At 36.2% G+C, this 12872-nt stretch overlaps 3 protein-coding genes and 1 long non-coding RNA gene across 5 annotated transcripts; 3 read left to right on the top strand and 1 right to left on the bottom strand.

Moving 5' to 3' along the window:
* Positions 1-414: 414 nt before the first annotated feature.
* Positions 415-1760, top strand: LOC111811733 (putative O-methyltransferase 3). Its single transcript, XM_023698754.2, has 2 exons — positions 415-1236; positions 1330-1760. The coding sequence occupies exons 1-2, from the start codon at positions 424-426 to the stop codon at positions 1627-1629; spliced, it is 1113 nt and encodes a 370-aa protein (XP_023554522.2). The 5' UTR covers positions 415-423; the 3' UTR covers positions 1630-1760.
* Positions 1761-1876: 116 nt separating this feature from the next.
* Positions 1877-4347, bottom strand: LOC111811777 (uncharacterized). 2 transcript variants are annotated; one of them, XR_015411981.1, is made up of 3 exons: positions 3361-4347; positions 2591-2690; positions 1877-2380 (listed from the first exon to the last, which is right to left on the bottom strand). XR_015411981.1 is itself a non-coding variant. In XM_023698805.2 (2 exons), exons 1-2 carry the CDS (start codon positions 4047-4049, stop codon positions 2359-2361), a joined length of 711 nt encoding a protein of 236 aa, XP_023554573.2. In that variant the 5' UTR covers positions 4050-4338; the 3' UTR covers positions 1877-2358. The 2 variants fall into 2 exon arrangements, 1 of the variants encoding a protein (XP_023554573.2); XM_023698805.2 differs by lacking the exon at positions 2591-2690 and having other exon boundaries at positions 3361-4338.
* A 1806-nt stretch (positions 4348-6153) lies between these two features.
* LOC111811798 (fasciclin-like arabinogalactan protein 6) lies at positions 6154-7295 on the top strand. The gene is made up of 2 exons (XM_023698832.2): positions 6154-6495; positions 6762-7295. Exons 1-2 carry the CDS (start codon positions 6184-6186, stop codon positions 7161-7163), a joined length of 714 nt encoding a protein of 237 aa, XP_023554600.2. The 5' UTR covers positions 6154-6183; the 3' UTR covers positions 7164-7295.
* A 973-nt stretch (positions 7296-8268) lies between these two features.
* Positions 8269-12466, top strand: LOC111811849 (uncharacterized). The gene is made up of 9 exons (XR_015411963.1): positions 8269-8435; positions 8534-8621; positions 8969-9055; positions 9148-9269; positions 9371-11647; positions 11765-11887; positions 11960-12025; positions 12125-12216; positions 12345-12466. It is a non-coding gene; the product is annotated as an uncharacterized LOC111811849 (long non-coding RNA).
* The last annotated feature ends 406 nt before the right edge of the window (positions 12467-12872 follow it).

Genomic DNA, 12872 nt, shown 5'->3' with positions numbered 1-12872 from the left:
TACGACCCATGATCCATTGCTTCGAAATGATGTTAGTGATGGGTTTGTAGTCTCCTTACTCAACAGCCAACCTTAACCACACAAAAATAACTTAATACGGAAATCTTTCTGAAAATAAATGTTTCATGTTTTTTTTTATTTTTTTATTTTTTAATTTTAATTATCTCTTCTTTATTATTATTATTTTATTTTTTGTTAAATTAATAAAAATGCCTTGTTTGTCTCAGAAATATCCTTTAAAATTTAAAAATATATTTTTCAGATAAATATTTTTTATTAATTTAGACTTTATTTCTTTTTAGCACGCTAGTAAATTAACAGCCATAAAGAATAGTACACTCATATGTTTGTCTTGTTAATAAATAGAACGACCTCTCAACTAAACTTCTTACACTCGATCTTTCTTTCTTGTTGGTTGTGGATATGAATTTTGAGAGTGAAAAGATGTTGCCAATAGTTGTAGGCGATGAGCTGCTGGAAGCTCAAGCCCACATATGGAACCACCTCCTCAACTTCATCAACTCCATGACTCTCAAATGTGCGGTTGAACTAGGCATACCAGACGCCATCCACCGCCATGGCCCTCACCCTATGCCCCTTTCTGGTCTTGTTTCAGCCCTCCAACTCCATCCTCATAAGACTCGCTTCATATATCGCTTAATGCGTCTATTGACTCACTCTGGTTTCTTTGTACTACAAAAATTGCCCAAAAATAGTGGCGAAGAAGTGGAAGAAGAAGAAGAAGAAGAAGGATATGTCCTAACCAATTCATCTCGTCTTCTTCTTAAACACAATCCCTGTGGTGTAACACCTTTCTTACTTTCCATACTCCAACCAGCCCTCGTGGAACCATGGCATCTCCTCTCTGTCTGGTTCAAAAGCGAAGACCGAACGCCATTCGATACGGCTCATGGAATGTCGTTTTGGGAGTTCATGGGCAGTAAGCCGAAACAGGGTGACATTTTTAATTCAGGCATGGCGAGTGATGCAAGGTTGGTGATCAGAGTGTTATTGGACAAACATAAAGGAGTCTTTGATGGAGTTGCCTCGCTAGTTGATGTTGGTGGCGGCACTGGAACTGTGGGCAAAGCCATTGCAGAGGCTTTCCCACAAATTGAATGCACAGTGTTTGATGTTCCCCAAGTGGTGGGTGAGTTGAAGGGTGAAGGGAACTTAAAATATGTTGAAGGAGATATGTTTAAAGCTATCCCTCCTGCCGATGTTCTTGTGTTGAAGGTAAACTTAATTTGTGTTGTTTCTACTTCAAAAGCTTCAATGTATTGAATTAATATTAGATTGATGGTATTTTTGCATATGTGATGAAATTAGTGGATATTACATGATTGGAATGATGAAGATTGTGTGAAGATATTAAAGAATTGCAAAGAAGCAATCACAAGCAATGGAAAGAAAGGGAAGGTGATCGTAATTGATATGGTGGTAGGCAGCAAGCTGGAGGATACGTTCATTCAATCTCAGTTATGCTTTGACATGGTGATGATGGGTTTGCTAAATGGAAGCGAGAGAGATGAGAAGGAGTGGAGTGAAGCTTTCAAGGAAGCTGGATTCAGTGGCTACAAGATCTTTCCCATACTGGGTTTGAGGTCTCTGATAGAAATTTACCCATGAGGGTATTGTCTACCGACCCTTATCTAAGGTTTCTTCGATTACCCTTTTCGCTAATGGGAGTCTCGAGCACCTTTATGTGTATTTAAACTTGAAAGTTTAATTGAATAAAAGGATTTCTAGAAATTTGTAGAGGGAGGAGTCTCATATCAGCTAATTAAGAAAAAGATCATGTCTCTGTTGGTATCAGGTCTTTTGAAGAGACTAAAAGCAAAGTCGACAATATCATACCATCGTAGAGGCATGTAGCTGCGGTTCTACATTAGAATGGGCATTTCATTAATCATCTCTAGAAAGAATTCAACAATGAAATGTACTGATAGACCACAACAAGCTCAAAGAAACCTAATATCCTCACACACCAGAAGAAACTTTGTTTTACAAACTGTGAGATGAAAAATGAAAAACACAGCAGCATCCTCCACACAAGATGCTAACCCTGATCTAAAAGCAGTTAAACGACGACAATGAAAATGATGACAATACATAACACCGGTCAGTTCTACATTCCAAAACGACCTTCCATCCCTCTCCAGAAATGCAGAAGAAGGGTGAAGAAGCCAAAGAAACATAATTTCCTTGAGGTATAACAATCTGAATCTGAAGTACGTCACTTCATTGTTGAGATCCTGTCACCTTGGTGGTATCCGTTTATCTTCCATGGCAAACAATTCTAAAAAGTAAAAACTTCGACGACATGATCCATCTTCATCCTTGGAAAAGTATCCAACTTCAGAATGAATCCGTTGAAGCACTATTCGTCGCCAACATAAATTCAGTGAGGATACAAATTGAATGAAAGCAATGTTTACAACAGGACATTAATGATATGAACACAAACAAGTAAAGCAAAAGCAAGATGAACTTTTGGGGCTGTGTTTGATTGTTTTCCTTGCGTCGTGTCATCAAAGGAGTAGAATATGATGTGATGTTATTTAGATTTGGGATTTTACGTGTAGCATACAATCAAGAAGTCTGAAAATGAGATGTCTGCGTTGGGAGATATGCAAGATGCTTGAGCAACATGTCTTTTTGGGCATTCTTTTGGAGGCTTCTACATTTTCCTGGTAGAAAATTATGGATTTTGTATTATGCGTCTCCAATGGGTCATGTACTAATTTAGGGAATGATCATGGGTTTATAAGCGAGGAATACTATCTCCATTGGTATGAGACCTTTTGGGGAAGCCCAAAGCAAAGCCATGAGAGCTTATACTCAAAGTGGACAATATCGTATCATTGTGGAGAGTCATGTTCATCTAACAGGTCAAACCTTCAAACTATCCTAAGAAACTTTTACACCTTATAGGCCAACACTTAGAAGTCTAAATACAGAGACCCAAAAAAGGAGGCATGAAATGGATTGATTCATCTTCACAGAGCCTTTCAAAATCAAGAGAATCTCAGAAAAATCAAACTCATAAACAAGGGCGTAGCAGTGTCATGGTAAAAGGGCATCCAAATAAGGCAATTCCATACGTATAATGCAGTGCCAGGAAGTGTCCTAATCCCAATTCATTGAGACAAAAGGAGCCATCTACTCTATAATTTACTCACGAGATTATAAAATGATTTGATTCATCTTTAGACAGTCAACTACATCAAGAGAATCTCGTAATGAACTCAAAAAGCCACAACAGCATCTCAGTTCAATGGTAACAGGGCATCCACAGAAGGCAATTCCATACCCAAAATTAGTTTTCAATTGTATTGATGGTATTTGAGAGAAACATACCATCCACTAGAATTCGGGCGATTCCCACTGGATCTTGGTCGATTCACCATCGCCCCCTGATCTGCCTCTCCCGCCCCGTTCATTCTCTCATACGCACCGCCGGATTTCGGCCGCCCATCTTCACCGTACCGACCCGGAGACCCGTAATTCCCATACTGCCTCTGATTCGCCTCCCTAGATCGGATCCCAACGTTCACAGGTCTCTCCTCCTTCCCGACGAAGCCCGCCCTGAGATGAGGCGGCACAAATTTCTCCGGTTTATGCAACGTCACAGTCGGAGGAGGAATCTCCTTGTCCTTCTCCAAGTTCGGAATCGGAGACGGCGCGATCGCGCCCGTACCTGTCCGACCGAGAGGGCGAAGCGAGATCGAATCGGATTCGCATTGCGGACGGGTCTGATCCGCAACAGGACGAGGATCGGCAGATGGGGATCGAGATTGAGGCTGAGGGGACAGGACCGGCGGCGAAGAGATGGGTTTGGGAGTGGGACGGGTCAGGACGAGCATGCGGCCATGGGACTTGTTAGCCGAAGAAATGGAAGAATAAGTTGCAGAAGCGAAAGAGGAGGAGGAAGAAGAAGAAGATGATGGGTTTTTGGAGGGATTGTTGCCAGTTTTGGAATTGGGGGAGAGATCCTTATCGTAGATGTGATTGTAATTGATGGAGGTATATTTGTTGGTTTTTGCCATCCACCACCGCCAATGTGGATCTTTAAAGCTGTTGGAATTACAGAAGAATTATGAACGTCGAGAGGATCTGGAGGAAGAAGAAACAGCAGGAGAAAGAGAGGATTTTATAATGGATTGCTTGGCATTGGGGGGATTGTTGAAGACAACACCGTTTTGAGGTGTCGTCGAAGGAAGATCATGGATTGAGGGCAGGCCAATGCAGCTCACATGCCAAACCCCCCGTTACAACAACAAACTATTTTTCAGATTTCTTTTTCACTATGTATAAATAGTTTTCTTTTAACTGTTTTTCCACCATGGAAATTCTTTTAGGAACATAAAATTATAACTTTAGAAAAATAAAAAAAACTATATTTTATACCGAACAAATATAATATCTCGTATACAATGAGAGATGTCTATTTATTTTACAAAGTTAGGGCTCCATTGAGACCTACCGGTTAGGAATCCCAAAAAATAGAGGAGGGAGTGGAGAGATATTTCTCCTCGTGAGATAAACAAGGATGGAGACCATGATTGAATTATCCATCGCTATCCCACCTAATTTCTCGTGGGGAACCTCTACCCCAATCCCGCAAAAAAGAAAAATAGAATTTTTTGTGGGGATGAGGATTTCTCTATCCCATACCTCGTCCTCGCACCTACAAACCCTAGTTCATAAATATTAAAACGTTCGAATCAATTTAATTTCATCTCATGGGAAATAAGATTCATATTAGCATGTTGATCAAATGTCTCAAGATAAGAACACGTGTTTAAGATTCGAATCACTCCTCAAACAATATCGATGATGTCAAACTTGAATGATTCTAAACATGTAACAAAAATTATATAAAACTGCAATGATTCTACTTTACGATGATAGCGCATCTGTATAACTTTCATACATGTAACCTAAAAATAAATTTAAAAAATCTTAAAACTTAAAATAAATCTTGATTTTAATTGCCCATCATATATAAAATCTCACTTAAAGTATTTTGAAACCCTTGTTGCATAATGAAACTTTATTATTTTTTAACGTGAAATTAATTGCAACTTGAGTTCAACTTTAATATAATTTGACTTCACTTAATGTAACTTGGTTTTATCCCGTGATAGTTTGAATAACATTTTTCACAACTTCTTCAAGTTTATAGTATATGATTGAGATGTCTTGGTTCATAGTAACCTTTTTATACCAGATGTTCAGACAAGATTTCAGACTATAGATAAATGGAAAATGTTAGTAAATTCTTGGTCATTGGGTGATATTTAATTCCTTTAATTTTAAAAAATAATTTTCAAATTTATATTTAATAAATCTAAAATCATTTGATAATAACTTTTGAAATTTATAGATGGAGATTTAATTTTTCAATATTGTATTAAATATGTATGAGAAGGTCAAAACATGCACAATTAGTTAGAGACTTGTTAAAAAAACCTGACATTTCTAAAAATAAACATGAAAATAAAATTTCATAATTTATTATGCACTTTTTTTTACGTGTAAGACGAAAATGATATTTTAATCATTAGTTATCATTTAATCATCGTTATTAAACAAATTGGTTGTAATTTTAATTTCCTTTAATTTTTTCTCAGTTATTCTATTTTCAAGATCACTTTCATTCGAATGTGGTCTCGGTTCATTCATGTACTTCTTATTTACTCGAGTGTCATATGCCCACCAACTTTCACCTCGGTTTGTCCCTAAACCACATATTACTGGGAGAGTTATTACTCTAATACCATTTGTAACGACATGATTCAACACATGCCCACCTTTCATAGTTTAGGTTGAGTAGTCTAAATTGGTTGAATTTGTTCGGACCCTAATCTATTTTAGCCTTTATAGGAATATTAAGAGTAAAAAAGGGTACCAAGAGTCATTTACATCTGTTATACAAAATTAAAAGAAAACCAAAAATCACTAAAGAATTAAAATAAAATAAAATAATTTCATTTTTCGTAATGCATTTAGATTTGTTTACGCCGTAGACTTTTTCCGATTATCCCAACTTTTCCGTCGAGATCTGAGGTGTCACCATAAATCCAGCTCATTTCCAACCAATCAAATTCCAACTCCCCTCCTTTATAAACAGCAGCAGAAACCTCCACTTCCATCACTACTCTCATTAACTCATCAGCCATGGCCTCCACCGCGCTTCCCCTCCTCCTCCTCCTCCTCCTACCCTTTGTTCTGTTCTCTCAAACTCTCGCCCAAACTTCGATCAACATAACCGGCATTCTGGCCGAAGGCGGCCAATTCAGCACCTTCCTTCGCCTCCTCGGCGAAAGCAACCTGATCTCTCAGCTCGAGAATCAGCTCGACAACTCGCACGAGGGCATGACCATTCTTGCTCCCTCTGATAATGGCTTCAACGCCCTTAAATCTGGCACCCTCAACAGCCTCAACGACCAGCAGAAGAGCCAGCTTCTCCTCTTCCATGTCTTGAGTAAGGTATATATTTATATTATATATATATATATATATTTATTGAGAATTATTAGGAGTGAGTCCCCCATTAGTTAATTCAGTGGGAGATCACGAGAGTGAGAAATACTATTTACATTTGGTACGAGACCTTTTGAAAAATACAAAGCAAAGCCACGAGAGCTTATGCTTAAAGTGGATAATATCATATCATTGTATTTGGGTTTGAATTTATATATATATGTAATTTAAAATTATGGTAATAATCATATTTGGGTTTGAATTTGATGCAGTTCTACACGGTGATGGATCTGCAGACGGTTAGCAACCCGACGAGGACACTGGCCGGAGACTGGGGGCTGAACTTCACTGGCCAACCGAATTCGAACCAAGTCAATGTATCCACCGGCGTGGTTACGGTGGAGATCAACAATAAGCTCAGAGAGAAATCTCCGTTGGGTGTTTACGTAGTGGATCAAGTTTTGTTGCCTGATGCTCTTTTTGGGAAACACGCCGGCGTACCGCCGCCAAGAGCTCCAGGTCCGAGGACCGACAATTCTCCTGACGAGGGAACCGCGCCGGAATCTGACGCCGCCAATCCGGCGTCGGATGAGACGGATGGTGGTGTGAGAAACGGCGTGGGATTGGGATTGGTTTTGGGAATTGGTTTGATTGCCATTAGCCTTCTTTTTTAAGAGTTTAGAATCATAGGAGTTGATTTGAGGATAAGTGCGTGCTGCCTTGTCAGCATGCTTTGATTTTCGTTTTTCTTTTTCTTCTAATTTTTTCTTCCACTCTCAAATTTTGATTATTTATTTTTTCTACCATACCTATTTTCTTTTATCAACCTTTTGATTTCAAAATCATAGCTAAATTAATTAATTAAGTTCATTAGGGTTTAATCTCATTAATTAATTTGGTTCATTAGGGTCCTACAATAAATGACTAAAAAATAAATGATAATGACCTCATTTGTATAAAGAAACTCACATCATTCTCTGTGCATATTGTTTACTACCCTTAGTCATTTTTACTGCCTTCGACGATGTTTGACTCCTTTTGTTCGATATTTGAGGATTTACTAATCTATTGGCACGACTAAGTTGAAGGCATGACTCTGATACCATGTTAGCATAGCACAAACACGGCTCTCCACAATGGTATGATATTGTCCACTTTGAGCATAGCTCTCATGTCTCATACCAACGGAGAGTATTTCTTGATTAAGAAAGTTCACCAATTCTACACTCAACCAAACCGACTGAGACATATTTTTTCACTTCCAAGAATGGCACATTCCGTTTAAATGGTCTATTTTCATGATTAAGGTTAAACTGACTACTCTGATCAAATGCTGGAGGAGACAGGATCACACATGACATGCTTGAGACACTGAGAATAACACGGGTGAGTTATCCTCTTTACCTTCCATTGGATGCGAATGACACGGGTGAGTTATCGTCTTTGTCTTCGGCTTTACCTTCCATTGGATGAGAATTAGAATAACACTAGTGAGTCATTGGAGTTCGGGAGACAGGATCACATATGGTTGAGACACCTAAAGCCTAAAAGAATTTAGATTGAATTTAATTTAGATTGAAGAAAAGGAAAAAATTTAGAAACAAGGACACCTAAAGCCTAAAAGAAAGCCAAATCCAATCCAAAGCCCAACAAGTTGAGCTGTGGGTTTTGAACAAGTTGAGCTGTGGGTTTTGGACACTTTGGGCTTTTACACCCTAACGTTATTCTGAAATTATTTAAGAAAAAAAAAATACTGAAATTATTTCTATAAATAAGCCCTAACGTCATTCTGTCGTTCAAGGAAAGACCGTCGGTGAACTTTCGAAGCAGTCCCTCTTCTCCTTCGAGGTCAGTCCCTCTTCTCCTTCGCCAACTCCCTCTCCTAGCGCCAACTCCCTCTCCTCGCGCCAACTCCCTCTCCTCGCGCCAACTCCTCCTTGGCCAAGGTCTGTCCCTCTCCCTGTTCTAATGAGTGTCCAAAGTCAAATAAATGAAGGTCCGCAGTTCTCTTTTCTCACTAACTATTGACACAAATTACATGTAGATATGTGGCCAAACTTGGAGTGAATGAAGAGGCCTTTTCCAAATCATCCTTGGACTGAATCTGAAGCGAATGTCCGAAACTTCTCATGGTAAGGTTTATTAGGTGTTCTATTTGTTTTCCGAATTTGCGAGACTTTTGCTGCCAAACTAAGTTGCTGTACCTTTTTTTGTAATTATTTTATTTTGAAGTTAACTTACTAGAGAAAGTATTTGCAACGAAGTTGATATTGCTTTGTCGAAATTGAAACGCAATTCCTGCGTTGCAAACTTGTAGCTTACCTTTATTTTAAATTATGATTAAAATTTTTTGGAAAAATATTTTATAATTGATGTGAGTTTTCTGTGTTCCCTCTGGCTGGGGGCATATATTGTCATTGAAGAAGCGGTTCCAGAATGATCTATTATATGAATGCTGAACTGTTATGTGTATTTCTAGGCGTGGAAGTTCTTGGTTACTTTCGTTGATGTTCTTGGCCTTCGGTCTTTTACTCTTGATGAGTTTCTTCAAGCTTTTCATGATCATGTAAGTTCTTGTCTTCAAATTTTCTTTATCTATAACCTCACTTTTGAATCTGCCTTGTGATACTTATCATTTAGTACCCTACAATATTTCAGGACTCAAGGTTATTGGGTGAAGTACACATGGCTGTTCTGAAATCTGTCATAAAGGATATTGAGGATGTTGCTAGAACCTCCTCTACAGGTCTGGAGGTGGCTATCTGCGAATAGTGGAAGGGGTGAGGCTCCTTGGTTGTTATTACTGCTCTTAAAGTTTATTCATGTTTCTAATCTGGTTCTTTGTTCACCATCAAGTTACGTTGTTGGCACTCTATTTCAGTCATAAGCTTGGGGTTTTGACCTATGCAGCTGGTAGCAACATTTAAATCCTTTAACATGGCCTAAGTTTACTTAGACTGTTAGCTTTATCAGGAGGGTTTTGGTCCTCAATAGGGGAACGGGAGAATGCTGAACCAAGCATATCATCATGATGAAAATGAGGTGAAATTCTTTTGCCCAGCTTTAAAGAATGTGGAAGCTAACTGACTATATATTTTTAAGTTTTCATCAAGATTTTCTTCCTTGATTTCTATTTTCAATGTTTTTGGCTGAAATTTTCTCTCTGGTTTCAGGAAAATGAAAGAATTAAGTTCTTCCGGTTGTAAGGCCATTTTAGTTCTAAATATTTTCTTGGCCCTTAGTGTTTAGTGACCACATTTTAGTTGTCTGGCTGCTTAAGTACTTACTGCGTTACGCACGCATTGCTTGGTATTACTTGTTTTCATTGTTGTGAAGTGTTTGTTTTTTTTTTCTTCATTTTTCTTTCTGTGCATATTGTTTACTTTTACTTTTCTTTGTGAATTTTTTAATCTGAAATCTTCAATGGTTTGCTACTTTTTTTCTCTTTTTCTCTTTTCATTTTATTAGTGTATTGTGGTTTGTTTTGATGTTTGTATTTTGAGTCTAAATTTTATGTTTGTATTTTGATTCTAAATTTTTGTGATTGTTTATGTTTGAATCTTGAATGATTGTGATGTTTTTGTTTGGTGTGGTTCCGTTTAGTATTGAATTTGAATTTGAAGTGCTTGGTATGGTCCCGTTTTGTGAATATTATTTCTCTCTTGTGACTTTTGTTTGTGAGTTCTTTGATTTATAATCTAAGCGGAGTTTCGTTAGTTGAATGTTTGATTATTTTCTTTTCTCCTTCCATTTTTTTTTCCTTTTAGATTATAGATTATAAATTTAATGTGGTTTACCTTTTATGTATTTTCATTTTAATTTTTGACTTTGTTTGTTTGAATTTTGATTGATTGCGATGCTTTTGCTTGGTAAAGTTTTGTTTAGTTTTGAATTTGAAATATTGTTTGTTTTTTGCTTCCTGTGCTTGTGACTTTTTGTCTGTAAGCTCTTTAATCTGTAATCTAAGGTTTTATTAATTCAATGTTTTGCTATTTTCTTTAATATTTCTTTTCTTTTTATTGTGGTTTGTTTTGATATTTGTATTTTGATTTTATATTTTTGTGGTTGTTTGTTTGAATCTTGAATGTTTGTGATGTTTTTGTATGGTGTCGTCCCGTTTTTGTTGATATTATTTCTCTTTATTGTGACTTCTATTTGTGAGTTTTGATTTATTGTGGTTTCTTTTTTTATGTATTGAGATTTAAAATTTTTGACGTTGTTTGTTTGAATTTTTTGTTATTTTGATGCTTCTACTTGGTACAATTTTGTTTAGAGAATTTGAAACGTGGTTTGTTTTTTGATTTCTGTGCTCTTGTGATTTTTGTTCTTTAATTTTATAAATTTGTTGTGGTTTTGTTTTGATACATGTATTTTGATTTTAAATTTTTGTGATTGTTTGTACAAATTTGATCACTTGTGATATTTTTGCGTGGGACGATCCCATTTAGTGTTTTGATTCCTTGTGGGAATTGCTTATCCTTGTGATTTTTGTTTTTGAGTTCTTTGATCTATACGATTACGATTAGTAAGATGGTCTCTGCTCTATCTTTTGTTTCTAATTTTTTTTCTCAACATAATATTTCGTTATTGTTTGTTTAGATATCGATGGTTTTGCTCCCAAATTTTTGTGATTGTTTGCATGATGTTATTTCACTATTATATTTTATTCTTGTTTTTTTTATCTATCTTTATATTTCTAAATTAGACATCAAATTTGTACTTTTAGGTTTCCTTTTTCCTCTTTTATTGTTATATATGTCATTTATTTAATTGATCTTATTTCTCCTCTCGTGACTTGTTTTGTTGGGCTGGAATTTTAGTTAGCTTTTTTAGATATTGAACTTTACTACTACAATTGTGCTATTTTTCAGTTTTTTTTTAAATTTTTTTTATTTATTTTTATTTATTTTTATGTTTTCTCCTAATTCTGTTTATTTTGTATTATTTATATATTTATTTTATGGGTATATTTATTAATTAATACATCCCTTTTATTAAATTGTGAGTTTTGTTTTATCCCTTGATATACCTTAAAACTGTTGATTTTCGTTTCTTTTTGTTTCTTTTGTATTAATATGCTTGCTTGGAATTTTTGCAGTAAACCCTGTTCACAGTATGTACATTCCATAAGATTTTTCTCTCAGGGATGTAAATGTTGGTAGGGAAAATAAAGGCAGCTTTATGATAAGTTTTACATCCCACCAACTACAAAATATTTTTTCTTTCTCACATTTTTGCTTCCTTTCTCACATTTGAAAGTTTTACATTATTACAGGGTTACGGGCATTGGAGAGAGCTTACTGTAGTCAACACAGCACATAGACGTGAACAAGGATCTTATGGAGCGAGTAGTGTCTCTTATTCACTTTGCATTCCTCCATAGAATTTTATGTTAAAAGTAAATTTTATATCCCTTATTTGCATTCTATATTTTAAAGGTAAGATGATTGACATATTGAAAATGTTGCAGCAAATCAATATGACAACGTCGTGGGTTCAAACTAGTACAGTCTTAGCTAGAAAATGATGGAGTCAGGTAAAGGAGGGGAAGATGAGATAAAAAAGATATCTTTTTGTCACTCAGTACATTCTCATTTTTTCTTCCTTTTCTTGACTTCTATCAAAACTTTCAAAGTTCACTGGGTTACGGGCATTGGAGCAATTTCGACGAGAGAGCTTACAGTAGTCGCCATAGCACAAAGACGTGAATGAGGTGGATCTTATTGTGTGAGTAGTGTCTCTTATTCACTTTTCATTCATAACTGGATTTTATGTTAAAAGTTCATTTTATATCCCTTATGTATTGCATTTTATATATTTTAAAGTAAGATATTGACACATTAAACATGTTGCAGCAAATCAATATGACAACGTCATGGGTTCAAACTAGGAGAGGATGGAGACATGGAAAAGAGGGGCAGATGAGTTGATGAAAAAGAAAAAAGTTTTAACTCCCAACGAGGCAGTGGACTGCAGGTACATAGAGTTTTAACTTGAATTCTTTTTTAAAAAAAGTATTAGTTTTACATACCATTCATTTTATATCCCTTATGTATTGCATTTTATATATTTTAAAGTAAGATATTGACACATTAAACATGTTGCAGCAAATCAATATGACAACGTCATGAGTTCAAACTAGGAGAGGATGGAGACATGGAAAAGAGGGGTAGATGAGTTGATGGAAAAGAAAAAAGTTTTAACTCCCAACGAGGCAGTGGACTGCAGGTACATAGAGCTTTAACTACAATTCTTTTTTATATACCAACAGCTACATTTCGTCACTCAATTAATTCCCATTTTTGCTTCTTTTTCTTGACTTGTATCAAAACTTTCAAATTATCACAGGGTTATGGGCATTGGAGCAATTTCATCCAGAGATC

The sequence above is a fragment of the Cucurbita pepo genome, chromosome 15, assembly GCF_057944985.1.
Source record: "Cucurbita pepo subsp. pepo isolate OVF chromosome 15, ASM5794498v1, whole genome shotgun sequence".
In the NCBI taxonomy this organism is placed as follows: Eukaryota; Viridiplantae; Streptophyta; class Magnoliopsida; order Cucurbitales; family Cucurbitaceae; genus Cucurbita; species Cucurbita pepo.
Note: the sequence above shows the minus strand (reverse complement) of the source record. Positions and strands in the feature narration are given on the sequence as shown.